The sequence below is a fragment of the Orcinus orca genome, chromosome 8 (genome assembly GCF_937001465.1).
Source record: "Orcinus orca chromosome 8, mOrcOrc1.1, whole genome shotgun sequence".
Classification (NCBI taxonomy): Eukaryota; Metazoa; Chordata; class Mammalia; order Artiodactyla; family Delphinidae; genus Orcinus; species Orcinus orca.
Genome location: NC_064566.1, coordinates 11,728,618 through 11,753,196, shown reverse-complemented (window position 1 = coordinate 11,753,196; position 24,579 = coordinate 11,728,618). Strand labels below are relative to the sequence as shown.

The following is a 24,579-nucleotide window of genomic DNA, read 5'->3' as shown; positions in this document are numbered from 1 at the left end:
AGACATTATTTTACATTCAACCTTATACCTCCCCTGTATTCCCTGACATTTGAAAATAGATCAAGGAGTTGTAGGGAAGAAACTGCAATCCATTTGACACTGAGGGGTAGGTTGTAGAAAGGAGAAAATAATTGGGCAGAGGGGAGTGGATGACAAAAGTTTCTTATTTTAAATTGAGCCAAGAAAGCATTCCTTCTAAGTGGGGCCAGTTGGCACTCTTCCTGCTATTTTAGTTCTGGCTTCTCCTTCCTACTGGCCAATTGTATTACGTGTTTGATGTGAGTTTGAACTGTGGTCTCTGGGGTTGGGGGGAGGGAGAGTGGTGGAAACAGCTGGCGCCTTCATCAAGCTATCTCAATTATGCTGCTTTTCAGGGTGCTTAGGGGGAGGGTGGTAGAGGAATTGGATGTGTGTTAGCAGAGTCCTAGCAACTCTCAGTAGTGGGATTGGATTCTTGGGCACTCTTAATGCTATGTGGGATGCTGGCTACTTGGAATGCAGCAAAACCTTTTCCCAATCACATTCTTTTCTCTGCCTCCCCTCCCTCCAGTTCTTTCAGCTTTGGGCCTGACATGGAGAGAAAGGGGGTACGTGGGAAGTTATATAGCAAAACAAATTCATACTTTTCCAACCATTGAGTATTCAGCTTAAGTCTTGGGCCCTTCCATTGACTTTCTCCTTACCCATTTGTTATTCCTTTGGTTGGGTTTTCTAAATGTCTGCAAACAGCCAGAGATACAAGTAGACCAGGACTTTTGAAGAAGTTGTGCTGAATTGCGATCAGTTGGCTATACTGGTCTCCTTCCCTCCTTCCCATTGTGGGTTTCTATATTTCTGAGTCAGCGTGCAGTTTGTCTCACCTACTCATTTTGAGGCAGAGAACCTGCGGAGCATCCTTTTGGAGTAGCAGTAGCAGCATTGATACGGATGTGTCCAGTTCTGTCTGGGGTGTGTCTTTTATAACCCTCTTTTTTTTTTTTTTTTAAGTATCTCAGAAAACTCTTCTACTCTACTATTTTTATCTGCTTTTTATATAACCATCTCACACAGTAGTACTTAATTGACTGATTTATTTGGCCTGGGCTATGAATAAGGGAGAATTGGATAAGAATACCAACAATTGTAACTAATTTTTAAAATTATTCTTGAGTGAAAAAGGGAGTTAGTCCGATTTAGTGCTAGGTAAGAGATCTCTAACTTTTTTGTGTGTGTACTTCAGTGATAGAGTTTGCAGTGGCTAGGACCTGCTGTTAAGTTCTGTTCTAAAATGTAGTGTTGCTCAATATTCTTTTTTCTATCCCGTTCTAGAATGGCTGACTATTGTGTATATACCTGCCCCACTTCCTTTCATCTGGTTATATCATAGCCAGATATGGACTAATTCCTTCTAATTGTGCTGTTTTAGACTTATCTCCTTTTGCATCAGCATGTACTATCCCAGTCAGGCTTCTGCACAGAGTACTTCTAGCAGATCCAAGAAGAAGGGGAAAGGAGTGGAGGAGAAAGGGAGGAGAAAAGATGAGAAATGATAGTGTATTACTAGTTAGTTGCCTAGAATGTCCCTCTGGTTTGAGAACTCTGTGCTGAGCCTTATACTAGGCTTTATGCAAGCATTGAGCCCTGGGGGCAAAGGGTGTTGTTTTGGATTTCAAGAGTCTGGCTAAATAGAGCTTGATCTATCTGCATCTTTGCTTCGGAAGTTTAGAGCTGACGTCCAGTGGGCTTGTTTAAGATAGCAGAAAAATGTATCATTTATCCCATTCTTGGTGTCAGCTGCGGACCCTTACTAGGAAGGGAGGCTTTCTTTTCTGATGAAGTTCCAAGTCTACAGCCCCTGATCCACTCCAGGGGAAGTAGTGAGCGGGAAAAGCTGTTTGTTGTGTTGACTTTTTTTTTGCTGCAAGAACTACTGTGCAATTCCTAGTGGGCCTCCTTTCATTCCCTAGGGAAGTAGATAACTTTGCTCCTAGCATCTGCTGATACCTATTCTGCCTCTTCGTAGGGTGGAGTCTGCTGCCTTTGTTTGTTCTGTTTGGGGCCTCTTAAAAAATCAGCTTTATGCTTGTGGGGAAAAGAGTTTGAAAGACTTTGAAAACAGTAGAAATGGGTGATAGAGAAGTTGACAGAGGATGTGTCCTGAAGTAGTTTTTCCAGGTGGGAATATTCCATTGACTGAATTCAGGTTGGTTATCAGATTGCCATGATGAAGCTTTCTATGAGATGTATCACACGTAGCTGAGCTGAGTATAATACCAGTTTTAAGATCCACGGCCTCCAAAGTGAAGAAACTAGCTAAGCGGGAATGTTGAACATCCCCTCAGCCCCTCTGAACCCTTAGATCTTCACACAGTATCTTTCTGATGATTCTTAAAGGCCTGAGCTTTGTCCTGTGTAGTGTTGGCTTGGGTCGGGGAGGAGGGTTGTTTTCCCTGAACATGATAAGGAATTGAGCAGGGCAAAGTGGGAGCTCTGGCTGGTGATTGGTAGACAGGATGCCCTGGAATGCAGTTGGCTTGAAGCCCAGAATCCAGCACTTTGTATTTGTTTGTTTCTGGGAGACTGTGGTCTGGTGCTACTGTGACAGGAAGTGAGAAAGCTGGGAGTGGGGGAATGGAGAGGGGCGATGTCTTTGTGGTTCTCCTGTGAAATCTCTTTGTCCCTGGAGAGCAGCCCTGCTACAGGGCTCTACTGAGAAGAGAGCAGCCTTTGTGTGTCTAATGGGTCTCAGAGCATCTAGCTACTCCGAGGGATTAGGGAGTGTGAATTCTGACTGTGGCCTCTTGCGTTTTAGCACTTGAGTTATATAAATGGCTTCGATCTCGTAGTATTGGGGATCTCACTGACTTTTATGTGTGCTACTATTATTTACAGATCTCTAGGATTTAATTAAGAAAGGAATTTTAGAAGGAGATAGATGTTTATTTGTATTATGTTTATTCACTGTGTATATTGCAGATACCTTGTTGAGTCTGAAAGGAATAGAGAGAACCAGGCAATGCCGGGCCCCTATATTTTAGGTCTCATCCTTCCAGTTGACATCTTACTACATACAGAGCTGGAGAAACCTACCCATTTTTTATTTTAGTATTGAGAGGTACTGGCAATTCTCTGTTTGCGCTTAACTAGGGAATGGTTGGTAGTTTCCTAGGATTTTTTTTTCTCCTCTGTCTAGACTGAAATAGCACCTGTAACACTCTCTGTCCCCGCCCGCTGCCCCCAACCCCCTCCCGCCGCCTTTTCCTCTTGTTTTGTGTTTTCCCTGCCCTCCATTCCAGCTGTGAAACAGGCATCTCTTCTCACTTTGTGGATTGGGTGGCTGAGTCCTCAGCTTCTTGCCAGGCTGGCTAGTCCCTGAGCACACACACAAGCCGGCCTTTGATTACCCAGGAGGACAGCTGCCCTAGAGGCAGATTGCTAACATACCGCTAGAACAATCCCTCCCCTCTGTTCTGATGCTGGCTAGCACAGTCTTCCCTGCTTCTAGTTCCTTCTGTTTCCCACCCCACCTCTGATCTGATCTTTGCTTTTGGTTTAGTGAGATGTCACGTTAAAAATGAGAGTAGGGATGTTTGTGATTAGATTTCTTTCTTGAGCTGTGATTAGAGAATGTGGCAAGTAGTCAGATTTCTATAGCGGGCCAGTCAGTGGAAAAGTAGGTGATTGTGTACCAAGTAATACCATTACTTTTGCTCCTCTCACCTTTTCTCCCAAGTTCTTTTTCCTTTTAAAATGGGAAATCTAAGGTATTTCTCAATTCTGGCCTTCTCCAGAATTGAATGAGGTCTTGCTCTTTAGAATGAAGGCAATACCCAAAGGTCTAGGTGCTTCCACCTCATCCTTTCTCACTCCCCTCCCCCCCTCCCCCCCAAAGTTTACTTTTGGTCACCTTCTCTATTTGAGTTAGAATGACTTTTAACCACAGGAAGCGTAGAAAGTTCATACTCATTTCACTCTATCAAGGAGAAGGAACATGGACTTGGAGTAGAAGAGATGCATTTCTACCACTTACTAGTTATATGATGACCTTGAGCAGGATAGTGAATACTTTTTTTAAAAATTAATTAAATTTAATTAATTTATTTTTGGCTGCATTGGGTCTTTGTTGCTGCACACGGGCTTTCTCTAGTTGCGGCACGCGGGCTTCTCATTGCAGTGGCTTCTCTTGTTGCAGGGCACTGGCTCTACGCACAGGGGCTTCATTAGTTGTGGCACGCGGGCTCAGCAGTTGTGGCGCATGGGCTTAGTTGCTCCGCGGCATGTGGGATCTTCCCGGACCAGGGCTTGAACCTGTGTCCCCTGCATTGGCAGGTGGATTCTTAACCACTGCGCCACCAGGGAAGCCAGTACTTCTGATGCACAGTTTACTCATCTATAAAAGGGGCCAACATTACCTCAGAGGTTGTTGGGAAGAGTATCTGTGATAATTTATAGGGGGAGGTCAGTAATTAATGACTCACAACTTCTCTCCCCCTGTAAGGTCAGATTTTCTTCTTTTAGATAGGGAGAAACATTTCCTTCAGCTATCTGCCCTGAGCTGAAATAGGACCTTCATCTTGCCTATGATTTCTTCATAGACTCACACCTTCTCTCTCTTGCTTGTCTCAAAAGGGAGGCATACTCTAAACCTAATGGAAGGGGTGTCTTGTTGCTCTTTTCAGGGCTCAGGGCTTTCTTAGGAAGCTGGACTGTAAATATGATTCAGTTACATGCTTTCAGCTTTTCCAAGTCATCTTCAAATGATGGGCAGAGAGATGGTGGGAATGCCAGGGATAGAAAGTTAGGAGGTTTGGTGAGAAGCTGCCACTTTAAAAAAGGACTGTGAGCTCAGACAGTTGGGTGGCCTCTAGTAAACCTTAAGGTTAAGCTTTTTTTCCATGAATTTTTTCCCTCTAGCCTAGGGTAGGGAAGAGTGTAAGGTGTCCTAGTTAATTTTAGGATTTCTCTTTTATGACTGGAGTTAAACACTACTGTTCCATTTTGACTAGACTTTTTCTAATTTCCCATTGTATACCTGACCTCCTCTCTTTTCCCCTCCTTTTGTAGAATGGAGAAAGGCATTTGGCCTCTCCCCTTCCTCCAGTCTGACACCTCCCTCTGTTTTTTGCCCCTCCTTCTTATCTTTGTTTCCTTATTGGCCTCTCCCTAAAGCTCTGCTTTCTCCTTATAAGGCTGCGTGAGGTGCCTTTGGCAGGGTTGCAACAGGGATACAGGTAAGTAACTTGAGGTGTCTCAGACGCTCAGGATTGAGAGAAAATTCAGTGTTATCTGTCCCAGTGGAAGGCCTTGGAGAGGCACGTGGGTGGTGGGGGAGGAGAAGGAGGTGGCCTGGCCTGAGAGATCAGAAGGGCTTGTTAGACCAGTCCTGTGTGTGTGTCATACACTCTCCAGAGAGAAGCAGGTTTTGTTTCTTTCCATACCCTTTCAGTCCTGGGCCCCCTCAGGAGCTGAGAGCCACACCCTTCCTTTGCTTCAAAGCCAGTCTAGCATTTAGACATTTTAGTATCTTATGGTTTGGGGGGTTCCCAGAATACTTGGGAGGGGAAAAGAGAGCAAGAAGAATGTTCCATCTGGTTTCTGAATTTAGGGTCAAGATGGTGGAGGTGATTTTTTTTTTTTTTTTCCTTTTAAAGTCACAGTAAAAACTTTAAATCCTGACAGGTAACTAGAATGTTTAAGGTGTCCTAGTGACCTATAGAGATTGCTAGCTCAGCTGCCTTGTAACAAGTATTTCTTTAAAAAAAAAAAATCCTTTCATATATTTATTTTCCCTTTTTTCTCTGAAACTCCAATGAGATAGAATGATCACTCTTTCCTAAGAGGAGGGTGATTTGCCGGAGACTCCCTTAATTCATCAGATTTGTGTTGGACACAGTGAGACCTAGTCCTTCCTTGTAAAACTGAGACTCCTTTAGTCAGCCTTTTGAGTGCTCTTAAGTGGAGAAGCTGAGCCTATCATAAAGCAGATCCCCAGGGAAGCACAGAAACTGCTAAACACCTAAGACAAAGCCATTTCTGGAATGTCAAGTTTTGTAATTCTGAGAAGTGCCCAGTTGACATGAGACTGTGAAGTGAGCAGAGTCCTTTCTCCATCTTATTGCAAGTCACGTTCAGAGACTTGGGGTTAGTGTGGGAGTGAGTTTTTCCAGCAGGGAGAAATATGAGAGTTGTTCTGACTGAGCTTTGAATTGTTCTAAGCTTTGGATGGTAGAACTTCAAGTGGTGGGTGGAGTACTAAGACTTTGGACTTTGGTATAAGCACTCTGTGATAAGAGGCCATAGAAAAACTATTGACAAAACACATTCCTTTTGATTTAAAAATAAGGTGCCAATTTTCTCTGTTTGTGGTTGAACAGCATTAATTGCTTTGAACTTGCGGCAAATGCCAGTTAACGCAAATAAATGCCTTTTCGGTGTTTGGAAGACCTACCTTTTTTGGTTTGAATGTTATGTAATACAGTTCTGTAGTGTTACAGGTGCTATATTTTATTGATTGGTATTCTTTAATAGAAGGCTCAGTGTGCTTTTTAAAAAAGCAGTTTGAAATCCCTAGGGTGATGTAGAAGAGGAATTTTGCTTATCATTGCATTTAGAGGGAAGGGATAACTTTCTGACATTGGTTTTGATTTCATAATGAAGAAATAGGAAGAAGTGAAGAGGGCTGCATTTGGACCTGGCTCTACAGAAGATAACACTTCTTTCCTAAGAACCCAAAGACTATTTTTCGGGGTTTAGAGTTCTCCATCTGAAGACACGTAACTTTTCTGCTTTCCGCAGAAGCCTCTATGCCTGATCCTGCTCATCTCTTTGGATATACTTGTCTGAAGTGCATGGAGGCGGCAGACACGTTCAGAGTTACCCAGCCTGTAGTTTTACATATATTAGCCCATTAAAGCTAAACTCTGAAAAGTAATAAAAAGTAAAACTTACAGGGGTTATTTATAACTTCTCCAAGGTCTCACAATTTGTTTTCGGCAGAGCCAGGACTTGAACTCCGGGTCTTTTGACCCCTGGCCTGGAGTTTAATTTTTTTTTTTTTTTTCCCTTTAAGAGTGTGAAGGATTCCTGTAGTTTACAGAGCTACAGTAAGTGGGAGAGGGGAACATGTGGAGACGTGTGGTTTATTCAAAAGCCCTAACAACACGACCAAAACTCTAGTCTCTTGTGTTAACTGTTTGTAATAGTATTGTATTGGTAGCAGTAGCTTTCTGTGCGTCAAGACATTTTCTAAGTACTTTCCATGGATTGTCTCGTTTAATCATCACAACCACCCTGTGTATTTTATTTTTCCCATTTTACAGAAAAGAAACCTGAGGATTAGAGAGATTTGCCCAAAGTCATATAGCTAAGAAGCAATGGAGCTGGGATTTGAACGCAGTCAGTGTGATTCCAAAGTTTATGTTCTTAACCTCTAAAAATTAAAATTTCAAATTATATTTCTATGGCCAATTTACAGTAGAACAAGTCATTGTGGGGACTGTGCTATTGGCAAGTGACTTTCTTCTTTTCCTCTTTTACCTGGTTGGCATTGTCAGACTGTTTGGTCTTTCTGGGTATTCGATTTAATTCAACTTCTTCTGGTTCAGAATTCTTACAGAAGAGATTGAATGTTTACTGTTGTCATTGCTTGAATGTGGGAGCCTTGTTGTAGACTCGTAGGTCTATAGGACCTATGGCTTGTTAAGAGTAAAATCAGGGCTTCCCTGGTGGCGCAGTGGTTAAGAGTCCTCCTGCCAATGCAGGGGACACAGGTTCGATCCCTGGTCCGGGAAGATCCCACATGCCGTGGAGCAACTAAGCCCATGTGCCACAGCTACTGAGCCTGCGCTCTAGAGCCTGTGAGCCACAGCTGCCGAGCCCTCGTGCCACAACTACTGAAGCCCACACGCCGCAGCTACTGAAGCCTGTACGCCGCAACTACTGGAGCCCATGCTCTGCAACAGGAGAAGCCACCGCAACGAGAAGCCCGTGCACCGCAGCGAAGAGTAGCCCCTGCTCACCGCAACTAGAGAAAGCCTGCACATAGCAACGAAGACCCAAATGCAGCCAAAAATAAACAAATAAATAAAATAAATTTATTTTTTTTAAAAAAAGAGTAAAACCAGTTACTCTGAGAAAATCTAGTGTTAGGAGAATTGCAAGGTTCACTTGTTCACTTTGCTCCTCTCCCTCACCTTGGCAATTCCTTGATGATCTTTTTTTATTTTTTGGCTGTGCAGCTTGGCTTGCAGGATCTTGGTTCCCTGACCAGGGATTGAACCCGGGATCACGACAGTGAAAGCCCCAAGTCCTAACCACTGGACCACCAGGAAATTCCCGATGAACTTTTTTTAAGTGACAACAAGTGTAATCCATAATAAGTGGCCAGCCTGTAAAGATGTTGGCCTGTAGTCTTAAGGCTTTCCTGATTCTCACTGCCAACATCAGTTAATGGTTTGCAGATTCTGGTCTATAGTATAATTTTCTTATGATGTGTATGTTTGGCATGGAGAAGACTCTCAAGTCTCTGAGTTGTGAGGTGGGGTACTATATATCTTGCCTAACTGCTTCGTTCTCTTCCCCCACATATGCTTTCTTTTTCCTCCCATTTATTTCTTTTCTCCCACTTATTTCTTATTTGTAGACATTATGGATAACCCTTTAACCTAAAGATAAATGGAAATTTTTTCTTTTCCCTTTTTCCTGTGATGTTTGGGTAGAAAGCTCTTAAAAGTTGTAAGAGAGAGGTGCTGGACTCTCCATTTTATATTGGACTTAAGTTCAAAATTTGCTATTAACTGAGACCTTGGGTAATTTCTACACCTATAGCCTGTTTTCTCATTTGCAGTAAAACTTCCTTAGAGTTGCTGTAAGGATTGCCAGGATAGTAAATGTAAAACATTCAGTAATTGCTAGTTCTTTTCACCTTCCCTTTCTCCTTAGTAATAAACTGCTAAGGCCTCACACAGGGAATCGAGAGCTCATTGTAGCAGATGTGTAATTCTGTGATAACTGCCAGGCACTTAGGAGAAGCACCCTGTGTCCCAGAAACACTGGTCTAGGTGGGACCTCCTAGTAAATAGTGTTGGAGTAGGGAAACCAGCCTCATCCTCTCCTTAGAACCCAGTTATGCACTTGATCCAGTTAATTTCGTCTACTAGTTCACAAAATAGTTTTGGGCTGAGGCATTACTATTAAGTAATGTAATTGGAAGATAGAAACTAACTCTTGAAACAACTTAATACCTCACATTTGTATAGCATTAAATTCTCAGCCGATCCTCACAGCAACTCTGAGTTAGACGGGGCTGGTGGTATTGGCATCTTACAGATGAGAACGTGGCAGTGACTTACTGCCATTGTTGGCTAGTGGCAGAGCCAGGACTGGGACCTGTCTTCTGAGTCCAGTTCTGTCCTACAAAGCTCTGCTTCTGCCCTCTTTCAGGCAGAAAATTTCCCCCATGCTGTTAGGCCTAGGAATCTGATCTTCTTTTTCTTAACTTTTCTGCCTTCTTCTCCAAATTAGAGCCAGGTGGTCAGCTTTTAAAGCCACGAAGATGGGAGAAGCTGATGTTTTTCTAGATATTGCTTCCCGACCTAGAGCCCTGGGTAGAGGCCCTACTACCCTTCCTAACTCCCTGTATTGTATTAGCTAAAGTTGTGGGGGCAGAAAGTGGCAATTTTATGGAAGGGTGACAGTTTCTCTGTGCAACAGGGAGTGTTGGCACTGTATGCCTGAAGTAGTGGTAGTTTGGTCTTTTATTAGCAAAGAAGATTACAGGGCAGAGACTGCCAGAGTGCTAACTACAGTTCAGATAGACCCTGTTGAAACCCAGAACTGGAAGACTCTCCCCAGCTCTGGGTCCTCTTGGTGTGGAAGGTTCATAGGTCATTGTACATAGCAGATGAGGGCAAGTGCAAATGAAGTAACAGAGATGAAAAGGGAGCAACATTCAAAAAAAAATAAGGCTACTTATTAAAGACCTTTGAGTGGCCTGTTGGAGTGCAGGGTGGGAATTGAGAAAGTGACAATGGGCTTTGGACCTAAAGGAAGAACAGGAGTTGATAAGTGACTGCGGGAGCCCAGAGCCTGGGTAGGAGGACTTTGGAAAAAAGGCTGCCACATTCTTGGATTTATATCCACTGGAAGGAGTCTTGGTGATGGAGAATTAATTAAGGAGTTTATTGGGCACCTATTTATCAGTTCCTCTGGGTACTCTTGCTTGCTGAATACTACATATACTCTAAAGCAAACAGGCCCAAGCGATTGTGCTTGGTGTAGGGCTCTGGGGAGCGTGGGAAAGGGAACTGAAGCTAAAGGCTTAGCCTAGGCTAGTCCCCACATGTCTTCCCCACGACGACTATTGCATTGGTTTCTCAATATCTTTGTGGGCATGCTGGGACTGGGCTCTGAGGTTTCTGCCTTAGGGGTGGGAAGGAGGGGGAAGGGCATTCCAACAGCCATTTTTTTTTTTCCTTCCCAATTTGGTTGCTGGGAACAGGGGGTAAGTGAATATATATCCATATTATGACCTGCTCCTGGTTCTCTACAGAAATACATGTAGAGGAACTCTGACATGACAGTAGAATCCAAGTTTTAATGAAAACTACGACCAAGGTCCAAGTATTTGAAAACAGAGCAAAGTCCAAAGGGCATTTGTCACATTAAGCAATTCCAAGTCATATTTTAAATTACTCCCTTCCATTCCCAGATTGTTTTTTCCCCAACACGTGCCCTTGCTGCTCTTTTTTTTTTTTAATGTATTAGGTATATTTTATTTTCCTCTCATGTCTATTTTTCCTCCAAATATTTCTACAGCTCTCTTCTTCCTGCTTCCTCCTTGCTGTGGTGGCTGGGATGCTTCTCCCATGATATTTTGAATCTAGACTGGGCTGTTCTCTGTTAAACCAATCAGTTACGACCTTCTCTTAACAGGTGTGTATGTAAATATGTTTATTAAGAATAAAAAAAATTTTTAAGTGCCTTTTTTCTGGAGGGGTTGAGGAGAGGGTGGGGAATAGGGGAGAGGGTTTATTCTAAAACCTGCCTTTCAACGTGGTATATCTTGGGCTGACCAGAAAGTCTCTTATAGCCAACTTATAAGAGAGAAACCCTACTAAATCCAACAGTATGACTACAATGCCCCTCCACTTACTAGCCAGCTTGCAGATTATGTAATAGGGTATGGGGAACTCTTCGCTTCTGAATATCATTTATTGTGGAAGTGGCACACAAACCCTCTAGATACTTGGATATTTACCCTTAGTTGGAATATGTAAAGAGGTAAACATGTAGCCTGTTTCGAGCTTTCTGCAGGATAACAGAGATGTGGGAAGTTCCAGCTATTAATTGAAGGTTAGAATACGAACTACTTCAAGGGGTAACTTTATAATTTAATATAATGCTCCTTTTCCTACTCCACAAAGAGATGTGAAGGTCACTGAAAATGTTGCCTTTTTACACGTAGACTTTTTTATTCTGTTGCTTTCTTGCCTCTGTTAGCCAAGGCACACATTCTGCCCTCAATATTGTAGTATAGTGTTTTTTTTTTTTGTTTTTTTTTTTGCGGTACGCGGGCCTCTCACTGTTGTGGCCTCTCCCGTTGCGGAGCAACAGGCTCCGGACGCGCAGGCTCAGCGGCCATGGCTCACGGGCCCAGCCGCCCCGCGGCATGTGGGATCTTCCCGGACCGGGGCACGAACCCGTGTCCCCTGCATCGGCAGGCGGACTCTCAACCACTGCGCCACCAGGGAAGCCCTGTAGTATAGTTTTTAGAAGTAGAAAATCCCTTTATAAATGTATCCAATTTGAGGGCTTTAGTTTTATTTCCTGCCTTTGATGGTGGGAATTTTTTTTACTGCATCCATTTCTTACCGGCGTTTTAATTTAGCATATTCATTTAGTATATTTTGCCACTACTCCAGCAATTTCAGTGTTCAGATTTGGGAGAGGTTAAGTAAGATCTGCACTGCCCCCGTATCTCAGAGGTGGCTCGCCCCAGCAGGAGAGCGTGTGCTTGTCTATACTGTGGAGTTACATCTTTCATTGAGTTGATGCCAGCAAATTTTTCCAGGGGAGAATAACCTAATTTTAAACTCATGTCATGACTACAGCCCCTAGGCACATTCTCCCTTGGATCTAGTTGCACTTTTCCTTTCAATAGGTATTTCTTGTGGGGTGTTGAAGAGGGTAATGGCCAAAGGATCCTGCTTGAACAGACACTGGTGGTGGGTCCAGGCTTGGTGGTGGCTCTCTTTCTGTGCTGCAGTAAAACCACGAGAGGGCATCTTTGGCTCTGGGATTAATAATTCATCTGTCTTCTCTGACCTGTGACCTTTTCTTTCTCTCCTCTCTCTTACCTTTTCCCGGTAGTGTGAAGTGAGGGGGGCCTTCTCCCTCCTTCCTCCTCCCCCTGTGATCCACCTTCCCTTTTTACCCTGCCCTGCGGCGGCTCTGCCCCTTACCTTCATGGACGACTCAGAGGTGGAGTCGACCGCCAGCATCTTGGCCTCTGTGAAGGAACAAGAGGCCCAGTTTGAGAAGCTGACCCGGGCGCTGGAGGAGGAACGGCGCCACGTCTCGGCGCAACTGGAACGCGTCCGGGTCTCACCACAAGATGCCAACCCGCTCATGGCCAACGGCACCCTCACCCGCCGGCATCAGGTAACCCCTCTCTCCATCAGACCTGCAGGTAGGACTTTGGCATGGTCATAGAGAGACTATGATCCTTCTTGCGAAACTACTCTCCTCGTGGTTATGGGCTGTCCAGTGCCCATGCCTCATGATAACCTTTACAGGCGTGATAAATACTGATTAAGAGATAGGGAATATTGCTGCTGTGCTGAGTTGGGTGGACTTATCTCTAGAAGCATCCATCTGACTTCTTGTTTGCTGGAGTGGGGTTTCTGGGTTGGGATGCAGTTCTAGTAATGGCAGATCCTATAATTTGAAGCTGTACTCAGGTTACTTTTTTTTTTCTTGTATGTCCCCCCCCCCCCGCCCCCATATCAGAAATTCAGGAAATTAAATGCCTACTTAGTGGTTGGGGCAGTTGGGCATCTTGTATCCTCCCTCAGAGAACAGTTTGCTCAGAAGGTGTGGCAGTCAGCGTTCATAAACTGTGCATCCCTGCGCCATGCTCTTCTTGTTGGCTGTGCAGATCATTCCTTGGAGGAAGGGGTTATTGTTAATTCTTTCGGTTAGAGTTGGAGAGCGAGCATCATGCTGCTGTTTAACCCAAATAACCACAGGAGCCAGTGGTCTCTGGGTTGGCTGACTCTGCTGTGACTTGGGAGAGTTGGTGTTAGAAATGAGAAGTATCTTGTGTTTCCTATGGTTTCTGTAGTCTGACTTCGCTGTGATGTAATCTGTCTGAGGTTTTGTGTGTGTGTGTGTGTGTGTATGTAGTAGGCATTGCCTGATAGACTTCATTTTAAGAGATCTCTGATGGGAACGAAGAACAGTGCTCATGCTCCAATAAGTCCTTTCATTGATTACTTATTTATTTTTTAAGATGGAGAAGGTCCCTCATGCTAAGGAGCGTGTTGAGTGAGAGGATATAATTCCAATTGGGGATGATCAGGAATTTGGAAGCAGTGTGTTTGCAGTGTTCCTAGGATTTTTATAGGAACAAGAATAGAGGGTTAGGGTTGAGGGAGGGGTATGTATTGAAAAGGAGAGCAGGATTGCTCAGCCTTGGAGGTGGTGGGGAATTCCAGGATTTAGTACATGGATTCTCTCTCTCTTTCTCTTTTATTTTTAACTTCTGCTCAGCAATGAAACCACACCCTTCCTTCTTCCTGAAAGTAATGTTTAACTTCCTTTCCCTACAGCATTACACTCCCTATGTAATGCGAGTAGGGTGGGGGAAGAGTCTCCCAAGGTGGCTGAATCTCACTGCATTCTTTTTGAAGGGGAGTAGTCAAATGTATTTTTACGTAGTATAATGTTATTAGATTATTTCCTGCTGTTTAAGACAGAGCAACTTAAGAATGACATTTTTGAACGTGTTCTGTGGCTCTAATAATTGGTGATGAAGATACTGAGACATCTGCTTGAGGGGAGTTGAGATACTTGTTTTCTTTCTACTTGGAAAGAGAAACTCATACTTCTTGCCTCTTTCTTTAAAAAGCTGCCTGGTATGGGAGTTTCCAGTGGTTGTAGAGCATGAAGATGCATGAAACAATAAAGAAGGCTTTGGAAACCCCCCAACCTAGGCTTTCCAAGTTTCCTTATGTTCTTATGGCTTTCCAAAAAGATTTCGTGGGGAACTTATCTGAGTCTCTGCTGTTTATTCAGAAAATAGTTTTTGAGTACCTATTATGTGCCAGGCACTGATCAAGGCACTAGGGAGACAGTGAACAAAACTGACCAAAACCAAAACACAATAAACCTCTGCCCTCATAGAGCTTACGTTCCTATGTTCCAGAGACCCAGTCTGCCAGAGTTCTAGGCCCGGTTCCAATTTTGAGGTGTTAAGTCTAAGGAGTGATGTGCTTCTTTTATCTGTACTGACAGAAGGACTCCAGGCCACAAATGTCTTCTTGAAAGGCCTTTTCCTGTTTGGAACAAAGATCATTTGTGTTTGATAGAGCAAAAGAAGGCCACAAAATGAATTGTCTTCTTGTGGGCTATGTTTCAGAACGGCCGGTTTGTGGGCGATGTTGACCTTGAGCGACAGAAATTTTCAGATCTAAAACTCAACGGACCCCAGGTAATTCTTTTGGCTCAAGGTCTGGGTTGCTTATTCATATCTTTCTTACTTCCTCAGCTTAAGAGCATATTGGTGTCTTCTAAAGTGCCTGGCACATTGTAAGCGCCCATTAATTAGTTTCTTTCATTTAGGAAAATTAAAAAATGGAGTTTCAAAGTATAAATGTAGTTTTATTTTGGAATTAATTGTAATGCCCATTGATCCAGTATTTGATCTCTCAATTACTGCATCCCTTTTCTAGAATGGGCGTGGTTCTACTTTGCAGAAAACCATGCCTAGAATCTGGCTGACCTTGAGCCTTAGGCATATCTGAAGAATAGCATAGAGCTATTCAGAAGATAGCTCTTATTGGGGTTTTCTGGTTCATCTTAAAAGTTCTTATTGGGTGAACTTTTTTTTTTTTTTTTGAAGGATCCCTCAGATATAGATGTAGCTGCAGTTTAACACGGTTCATATTCACTTAGATGATCAGAACTGGGAAGTTATATCTGCTGTCTCTGTCACTTGGGTGTTGATGTAGCTATAGTTAACTCAGTTCCTGTTTGTTAAGTGACTAGAACTGGGAAATTATGTCTTCTGCCCTTTTGTACAAATTCAAAAGTGGGGACAGGCACCCCTCTAAAAATCCTGGGACCCATAGAAGGTGCAGTGTCTTTAGGGGGGCAGTGCCTCTCATTGGGATGGATTGTTAGTATATATGGCTTAATAATAGCTCCTTCTGTTTTCTCTTTTCCATGTAGGATCACAGTCACCTTTTGTATAGCACCATCCCCAGGATGCAGGAGCCAGGGCAGATTGTGGAGACCTACACGGAGGAGGACCCTGAGGGAGCCATGTCTGTTGTCTCTGTGGAGACCTCGGATGATGGAACCACTCGGCGCACAGAGACCACAGTAAGCTAAGACTTGTATAAGGTCTGGGATGATGGGGAAGTTCCTCCTATGGTCTTCATTAAGGGGAGGGGCTGAGCACTTAATTAGGGTGGGTGAGGAGCCACTGATCTGTGGTAAAGGCATAGAGAAAGTGATCTCTGGGTAGACAGAGAAGATAGAAGAGATATGGGAAGATCTAATGGAATGAGGAAGAGTCTGCAGTAGCTTCCCTTAGAGGCATAGTTAACTGCCTGTGCAATTTTCCTGCCTGGAGAATTCCTATAAGATGGAGAGAAGGGTAGGTGGTAGATTGCATGGGATTTCTAGGTAAAGCGAGCTGGGGGTAGAGGTTCGTTTCTTTTCTTAGAGTGGTCTAGAATTTAAGCTTAATTTGTTCACTTCATTAATTTTTCTTTTCTCTTTCTTTACTTGAAGGTCAAGAAAGTAGTGAAGACTGTGACAACACGGACAGTCCAGCCAGTCCCTATGGGACCAGATGGGCTGCCTGTAGATGCCTCATCAGTTTCAAACAACTATATCCAGACTCTGGGTCGTGACTTCCGCAAGAATGGCAACGGGGGCCCTGGCCCCTATGTGGGGCAAGCAGGCACTGCTACCCTTCCCAGGAACTTCCACTACCCTCCTGATGGATATAGCCGCCACTATGAAGATGGTTATCCAAGTAGCAGTGACAACTATGGCAGTCTGTCCCGGGTGACCCGCATTGAGGAGCGGTATAGGCCCAGCATGGAAGGTTACCGGGCACCCAGTAGACAGGATGTCTATGGGCCCCAGCCACAGGTTCGGGTAGGTGGGAGCAGTGTGGATCTGCATCGTTTTCATCCAGAGCCTTATGGGCTCGAGGATGACCAGCGTAGCATGGGCTACGATGACGTGGATTACGGCATGATGTCTGATTATGGCACTGGCCGTCGGACTGGGACACCCTCTGACCCTCGGCGACGCCTCAGGTAGGCAAGAAAAAGGGAAGAAAAGGGTCTTTCAAAGACAGCAAAAAGGGGTTGCTCTTCCTTCTCCGTCTAAGTGCTTTTTGGGATCAGAGGTAGTTGTGGCCTCCTCCTCTGCCTGTTTTTGTGGAAGACCACCCTTTTCTTCCCTTTTCTGATTTTACTAAGTATTGACATGCTTTTTTGTCTCTTTTTCATTGTAGAAATCATATATTTTAATTACAGAAAACAACTTGTGATGGTTATTGGTCTGTGTTCTGAAGAGTGGCCTTTGTTTCTGTGCCAAGAGTTTCTATATTTTCTGCCTAAGATTTGACCCCCTTTTGGAACCTGGTGTCTGAGGCTATGGAATATTTGTTCTTGTGAATTTCTTCAGCTTCTGGTTTGGTGTTAAGAACAAGGTTGAGGGTTTTAGGCCAGAATAGATAGTTAAGGGTATATATAAGAACCTTCGCTGTGATGGTTTTAATCTCAAATAAAAACAAACCTTGATCTCACGAAAACCCTGACACTTTGTGCTTAGGTGCTTACATTTGATTGTAAAGTGAAATGGGGGTGGCTTCCTTAGAGGGTGGTACATTATTGACACTCTGAAAGGTCACTAATTCCGACTTTACTGTTTATCCCTGGGGATTCTTTGGTGATGTGAAAAAGGTAGTAATTGACGTTTGGACTGGTAGATGGTTTGCCTTGAAAAAATGCTTTAGAATGCGAGTTGGCAAACCTTTTCTGTAAAGGACCAAATAGAACTAATTTAGACTTTGCAAACAGTATATCGTTTTTGTTGTATGCCGTTGTTCTTGTTTTTACAACCTTTTAAAAATATAAAAACCATTCTTAGTTTAGTTTTGGGACTGTACAGAAAACAGGTTTGGCCCATGGGCTGCCAATCCTGCTTTAGAATAAATCAGAGACTGTTTTCCAGGCAAAGAGAAACGATAAGAATGAAGGGAGAAGATTTATGGATGTCTTAATGGTAAGGATATCCTAACAGCTGTTGCTGAATTTCTGTATGAGGTCATGACTTTCTAAAACAAATGCCTTGGTGCTCATTTTACTTATATGACGTAGCTTTGGTGAACAGCAGACTGGGCTGGGCCCAGGGGTAGAGGCCTCATTACCTAAGCCTGAGTCACTCACCTTTCAGGTGTCTTTTGGACAGCAAATCCACCTCCCATGTGACTCATCTTTTATTCCTGGGGTGGGGGCACATCAGGCCTTAGTTGGTGCAACTTGGAGTAGTGGTAGATAACAGCTATCACCAAAGGAGTCTGCCTAGGGTGTTGGCTTCTTCTCTTTGTTGACAAGTCTGCTTTTTCTGACTTCCTCATTAGTAGAGGGATTGGATCTAGGTGGGTGCTGGTGGCCAGGTCATTCTGTGTTGTCCCTTGCTGTGGCAACTGACATAAAGAAAGAGGGCTTGGGCTTGGTTCTTGGGTTTATTCCAGGGTGATACTGGACTTGGAAACCTGCTTGACTAGCAAGAACATTTGCTGCTTCCTGTTCTGGGGCTAGGAGAGTAATACAAGGTCAAACGAAAACAGTAAGGCAGAATGATTTGTAGAAAAAGCACTGAACCAGAAGACCTTGGTTCTAGTTGTGCCTTTGCCACTAGCTGTGTAGCCTTAAGCAAGTCATTTAATCTTTCTGGGCACAGCTTTGTTATTTGTAAGACAAAGGAAAGAATGTCATGATCCACTTGTAAAAATAACTTGAGTGACCAAAATCTTCAGTTATGGTAGTTGTTTTGTAATTGCTTATATTAAAATAATAATAAAAGTAAAAACATCATCACTACAAAACTAGATAAGCACACCATCCATTGATAAAGAACTACTGTTAACATTTTGATGCTTTTCCTTTGAGTTCTTTTTCTTATACATGTAAACACACTCTGACTTTATTTTTTCCCTACTGAAATGGAATCTTAATATGCTGTTTAGTTGCCTACTTTTAAAACTCAGCTATATAACCTGCTTATTTTGTTTCATTGATATTGCAAAATAGTGATCTTTTACTAACTGCTTTGTCCATTTAAATCACTTTTGAGTGGTTGATGTTGACAGCTATGAGGCAGGCCCTCTGCTCAGGCTAAAACCTTGAGGGTTTGGTGACAGTGGGAGTGGTTTTGCGGAACAAACGACGGGCTTATTTGGAGAGTTCCACACAATGGATTCTCCTCTCTCCTGTGGGAGCCACAGAGTGAGATGAGCTCACTGATAATGGGTCTCTTCCTTCCTGGTGGTTATGAATAAATAATAGTGTGACAGACTCACCCTCTAGTGGTCGTTGGTAGTACTGAAATAGGAAGCAATATCTCTGGTTAGATGTTTTTCTTTACCTTCAGTTGCTCTGTCTGTTCCTTTTCATAGTGACTGGGTATCCCAAATGTGATGGTGGTCAGTAGTATCTATTTTGACAGAATTGGAAGTATTGTCTTTAGAAATTGGAGACTAGAAATTATGTCTCAAACACATTTGTTGAGTAGCAGAGATGACCTTGGGATGAACTAGTGCAAACTAATGTTCAAGCTTATACCTACCTCATCAATACCAAAGCCAAGTCCTCACATGAGGTGTTAAGACATCCTTTACTGCTTTTACTCTATCATCTCTTTTTTAATAATTTCCAAAATAGGGTAAGGAGAGACTTAAATGTGAAATGTGTTTAAGGGTCTTATTCCACCAGCTCTTTCCTGTGTGTAAGTAAATGCCTTATTTTCCCTTTAGCCTAAGGCCTTATGAGAGCTGTTCTCAGACATTGTTCGCTAATTTCTGTGGTACCAAGTCAGTTGGTTTCATTAACTCTGCTGTCTGAAGGTTTATTTCAATCTCTATCTGGAGAAGTTTAGTAGGTGTCAGATATCGTTCAAACGCTAAGCAGTCAGGATTTGGTTCTTTTTTGTGATTAACTCTCCGAATGCTTGTTGCTCCTCCAAGCTAGTAAACTTCACAGAAAAAAATGGCAGCTTTAATCTAATTGCAGATGCGTTTAAGATTATTGCCTTATCTCATTAAGAAAAATTGATCGGTATATTTTTTATGCAAAGGAGAGATAAGATCTAGTGTACTAGAGCTGGGGTTACTCATTCCTTGAAGATGAGGGGTAATGGGAGCCCCCCAAGAAACCAGGCTTAACAACTTAATGTATTCCTTTTTTCTTTCCGGTTCTTCCAACACTGCAGGAGCTATGAAGACATGATTGGTGAGGAGGTACCATCAGACCAGTACTATTGGGCTCCTTTGGCCCAGCACGAACGGGGAAGTTTAGCGAGCTTGGATAGCCTGCGCAAGGGAGGGCCTCCACCCCCAAATTGGAGACAGCCAGAGCTGCCAGAGGTGATAGCCATGCTAGGATTCCGTTTGGATGCTGTCAAGTCCAATGCAGCTGCATACCTGCAACACCTGTGCTACCGCAATGACAAGGTGAAGACTGATGTTCGGAAGCTCAAGGGTATCCCAGTACTGGTGGGCTTGTTAGACCACCCCAAGAAAGAAGTGCACCTTGGCGCCTGTGGAGCTCTCAAGAATATCTCTTTCGGGCGTGACCAGGATAACAAGATTGCTATAAAAAACTGTGATGGTGTTCCTGCTCTTGTGCGATTACTCCGAAAGGCTCGTGATATGGACCTCACTGAAGTTATTACTGGTGAGTTCTAGGCCCAAGGGAAACTGCTAGGTTAGGGTCACTGTTATCCCTTAGAGAGACTGAGAACTAGAAGGATTTCTAGTCCTTTGACTGTTGATTAAATGTTGTGGCCTTTGGGTCAGATCCATCTCACAGATTTGGATCATGCAAGGTTTTCCAAATTTTAAAGCATTGTTTGCTAATGTTTTAAACGCAGAAGATTTCACTTAAAATTCCAGATTCTTGCCTTCTATTTTAAACGTGCGGGAACTGGTAGCAATGGATCTATTTTGCTACCTGGCAGTAGCTGGTCTGAGCTGATTGGGGCACGTGCTCTCCAGTTCGCAATAATTTCCAACATGTTATCTCTGACCAACTGCCACTACCTAGGAAGTTGTCTCCCCAGAATTGAAGCTGAGTGTCAGTTGGCACTTAACCCATATTCTTGTAATTTCTTTAAAATACCTGCTTGTCCTGACTCACCTGCCTGGCATGTATAGGCATTTGTGCTTGTGGTCCTTGCTTTAGAAGAGTGGTTTTTCAGATTGTGGGTCATACTCCATTAGTGTGTATTGAACACAACTTTGTGGATCACAATCAGCGTTCCAAGAGAAAGAAAGAAAGAAAGAAAAAGAAATAGCATAGATCATTAGTTCTCAATTGGGGGTGATCTTGCCCCCCAGAGGAAATTTGCAATGTCTGGCGGTATTTCTGGTTGTCATAACTTGGGAAGGTTGGGAGGGAGTGCTATTAACATCAAATGAGTAAACGCTGGACATACACTAAACATTTAATGTTGGGCAGGACAGCTCCCCACAACAAAGAATTATCTGGCCCAAAATGTCAGTGGCGCTGGGATTGAGAAGTGGGTGTAGATAGCCTAGAGGGTATGGCTTATAATAAGTATTGTTTTATGAAACCTTACTTCATGGGATGTATATTTGTATTGAGCCATAATGTACAATGTATTATTGTGGGCCACAGGCTAGAGCTTGAATATCATTACAAGGTATTTGGTCATTGGGGAAGACTGAGAAATGTTGGAATAGGGCATTCTCTTTGGCATTCTTCAAGCATACTGTCTTGGGTGCTGGAGAGCTATCTGATGAGTTGTCTCTGCCAGGAACCCTGTGGAATCTCTCATCCCATGACTCAATCAAAATGGAGATTGTGGACCATGCACTGCATGCCTTGACAGATGAAGTGATCATTCCGCATTCTGGTTGGGAGCGGGAACCTAGTGAAGATTGTAAGCCGCGCCACATTGAGTGGGAGTCCGTGCTCACCAACACAGCTGGCTGCCTTAGGTAACATAAGGGTTCTGAGAGTATGAAGGTAGAATTTTTGAAGACTAACTTAAATTGCTTTTAAAAAAAGTTTAAACTCCTTAGCCTGTCACTCAGCCTCCGTTCCTATTTGTATTGCATACTATGACTTCAGCCTGTTTTTCTACCTTTGTCACTACTCCCTTGCATATCATATATGCCTTATGTGGGGAACGGCAAGTAAACCACATATCTTCCTCACTTCTGTGCCTCTTTGACTTTGTTCATATAATTTGGTAAACATTTGTTCAATACCTACTGCACGTAAGGCAGTCGTTTAGTCCTAGGCTTGTGTGTACCTGTGTTCTTGCCTTCAATTATTTGTATTTCAAGTCAGGCTGCGATAAATGCAACAAATGGAGTACAAACTACTAGAAGGATAGAGTGAGGAAGAGCTCTTCCTCTGTCTGCAATGCCTTTCTCTGCTTATTTATCTTTTGAAGCTAAACTCAAGTGCTTTTATTTCATGTAAGTTTTCCTGATTTCTTTTTCTAATACCCCGTAAATGTGCGATATATTCTTTCTCTCTTTGGAATATACCCCTATGTGCTCTGCCCCTATTCTTCACTTGTACTTCCATACAAGAAGTATCTATTCTGTCTTAAATTATTGTTGTTGGTATACTTTATTTATACACCCCTCTCCCTGGCCTGGTTATAAATGTCCTGAAAGCAGGAACTGTTTTATTCAACTTTCTGTCAACTCCAGTGCCTTCCTTATAACAGGTACTCGTTATTTGTTACAGTGAAAAGAAAAGATATTAAGGGGGCTTGTAGATGTTAAGGATATTAAGAGAGGGTTTCTAGATTTTAGTCATCTTGAAGCCTCTCCTTTTTCCCTCAGGAATGTCAGCTCGGAGAGGAGTGAAGCTCGCCGGAAACTTCGGGAATGTGACGGTTTGGTGGATGCTCTCGTTTTCATTGTTCAGGCTGAGATTGGACAGAAAGATTCAGACAGCAAGGTAGGTTAATGGGTGAGAATTCCATTCACAACAACCATGAGGTACCCATAGTGCAGACCTATCATCGCAGGCTTTCAAATAACATTAGATACCTATACCAGCCCCCACTCCTTAAAGTGGGCGTTCACCATAGACGAAAACTGTTTTCTTTAGAATTTCCTTCACCTATATATTTTAAAGCTGTTTAGCCATACTTGCATTTTTTTTCTGATTAGGAAAAAAGTCAGAGTGAGCCTGAGTTTTGTGTTAACACACCAAATGGTAGCAGAAACCTTCTGTTAGCCTGAGGCTACAAGAATTTTGAGAAGCGTGGGCGGGCACTTGAGGTATTGTGAGAGATGATGAATTGGGCTGTGCTTTTGAGGATAAATATTTTAATACGTGAATCGTGGAAGCCTGTACTTGCTAGGAAATCACTATAGTTGTTCTCTTCTCTCATTGAACCTTGTATTTTGTGATCCCAAGCTTGTGGAGAACTGTGTTTGCCTCCTTCGGAACTTGTCGTATCAAGTTCACCGAGAAATCCCACAAGCAGAACGTTACCAAGAGGCACCTCCCAATGTTGCCAACAGTACTGGGCCACATGCTGCCAGTTGCTTTGGGGCCAAGAAGGGCAAAGGTGAGTCTTGGTTCCTTGTTCCTTGCTCTTTAATGTAAGGATGGGGAGAGGAAGGAACACGTTTAGCTTTAGGTACAAAATACTTGCTGAGCAAGTACAGGAATCAGCCCAGTCAAGGGTGTCTTTTTGCTCTGCTGCCGCTTCCCCTGTGTCGTGTGCTTCATGGTGGTGATGGTGGTGGTGGTGGCGGTGGTGGTGGTATTGGCATCAGTAATTGGGCAGTGAAGGCCGAGAACTCAACTAATCTGGGGCCTTCTCCCCCATTCCTCCTTTGTGTTTCCTGTGTTTTTCTTTTCCTCTCCGCTTTCCTGCTTATTTTCCCATGATCCTGTTGACATCTCTCTGCCGCATTTTTCTTCCTTCATTTCTCTCCTCTACTTTCCACCTTGGGTGATGCACTGGAAGATGAGTGGTTCTCCAGAGGTGAGTGGAATCTTTTAAGGCGCTTACTTACTTCTAATTTGCATGTTTTGGTTTTAGCTTCCCTGGTGTTTCTTTACCTAACCCTTCCCTGTGGATGCATGTAGGAAAATTCAGTTGAGGATGGCCACTGAAACAAGTGTAGCTCTTCTGAGCTAATGGCTCATGGCATGCTATTTCTGGACAGCAGCCCCAGTTATCAGGACTCAGGACGGCAGCAACAGTAGTGGTTATCCTTGTCTTACCCACGTGCTGCCAGTTTTCTGTTCTTGTATCTGATAGGGACAAGCTGGGGATCCTGGTGTTTTGTCTGTTTGTCTGTTTTCTTGTGTTTTGCCCCTCTTGATGCATCTCTGATCCAAAGATTTTGACTGAAGAATAAAAAAATATACTGGGTGGACTCTTCCCTTTCTTAAACTTTTTACCCCTTCCCCCTTTTTTTAATTTCCAAAGGGAAAAAACCCACAGAGGATCCAATAAATGATACAGTGGATTTCCCTAAAAGAACTAGTCCTGCTCGAGGTAAGATATGTTTTTCTTCTCAGGCTCCATAGAGCTCATAAACGTAGTCCACAGATAGGTGCTTGGCAGCCTGACAGTAGGCTGTACAGTACGTTCACTGTTCTGTCTCCTCTGACTTAAGGATTTGAAGTGATGACAGAAGTATTTGGAAACTAATAACAGTAACTTTCAAAGGACTTCTTGTTACGGCAACTCTTCAGATTACTTGAGGATAAGGACCTGATGGTAGTCTAGACCAGAAACTTAAGTACCCTAAGTAGCCACTAGTTCTTGGGACTCAAACTTTACTTGTTATAAGAAGTCTCTTTATCACAGTTTGGATCTTTATATTCATCAATATGGTGAGTCCAAAATTCACAGCTCCCCGTGGATATAAAAATTCAGATGTTATTAAATTTGAGCCCCTTTCACTTAATCATAGTTCAGGTGGGCAGAATGACTCAGTTAAGTTAGAAATAATTCATCTGAGATGAGGAATCTTTAACTCTGAGTGCTATCGATGAGTAAATGAATCCCTTGAGTGCCAATCAAGGTCAGAGTAAACTGTGGGAGGAGAGAAGAGGCTAGGAGGAGGGA

The 24,579-nt window shown here is 43.2% G+C and overlaps 1 protein-coding gene across 7 annotated transcripts in view; it reads left to right on the top strand.

Moving 5' to 3' along the window:
- CTNND1 (catenin delta 1) overlaps positions 1–24,579 on the top strand; it is a 47,115-nt gene that overhangs the window by 12,181 nt on the left and 10,355 nt on the right. For 2 of the 7 annotated variants that reach the window (XM_004264138.3, XM_049713758.1), the window contains exons 1-9: positions 12,349–12,639; positions 14,618–14,689; positions 15,430–15,582; positions 15,997–16,532; positions 19,714–20,177; positions 21,280–21,463; positions 22,325–22,442; positions 22,908–23,061; positions 23,935–24,003. In XM_004264138.3, coding sequence (XP_004264186.1) covers positions 12,445–12,639; positions 14,618–14,689; positions 15,430–15,582; positions 15,997–16,532; positions 19,714–20,177; positions 21,280–21,463; positions 22,325–22,442; positions 22,908–23,061; positions 23,935–24,003 — 1,945 coding nt within the window. In that variant the 5' untranslated portion in view covers positions 12,349–12,444. Of the gene's footprint in view, positions 1–10,794; positions 10,912–12,348; positions 12,640–14,617; positions 14,690–15,429; positions 15,583–15,996; positions 16,533–19,713; positions 20,178–21,279; positions 21,464–22,324; positions 22,443–22,907; positions 23,062–23,934; positions 24,004–24,579 lie in introns of those variants that run through there. The other 5 variants (XM_033413283.2, XM_033413290.2, XM_004264147.3 and 2 more) reach the window with 5 other exon arrangements.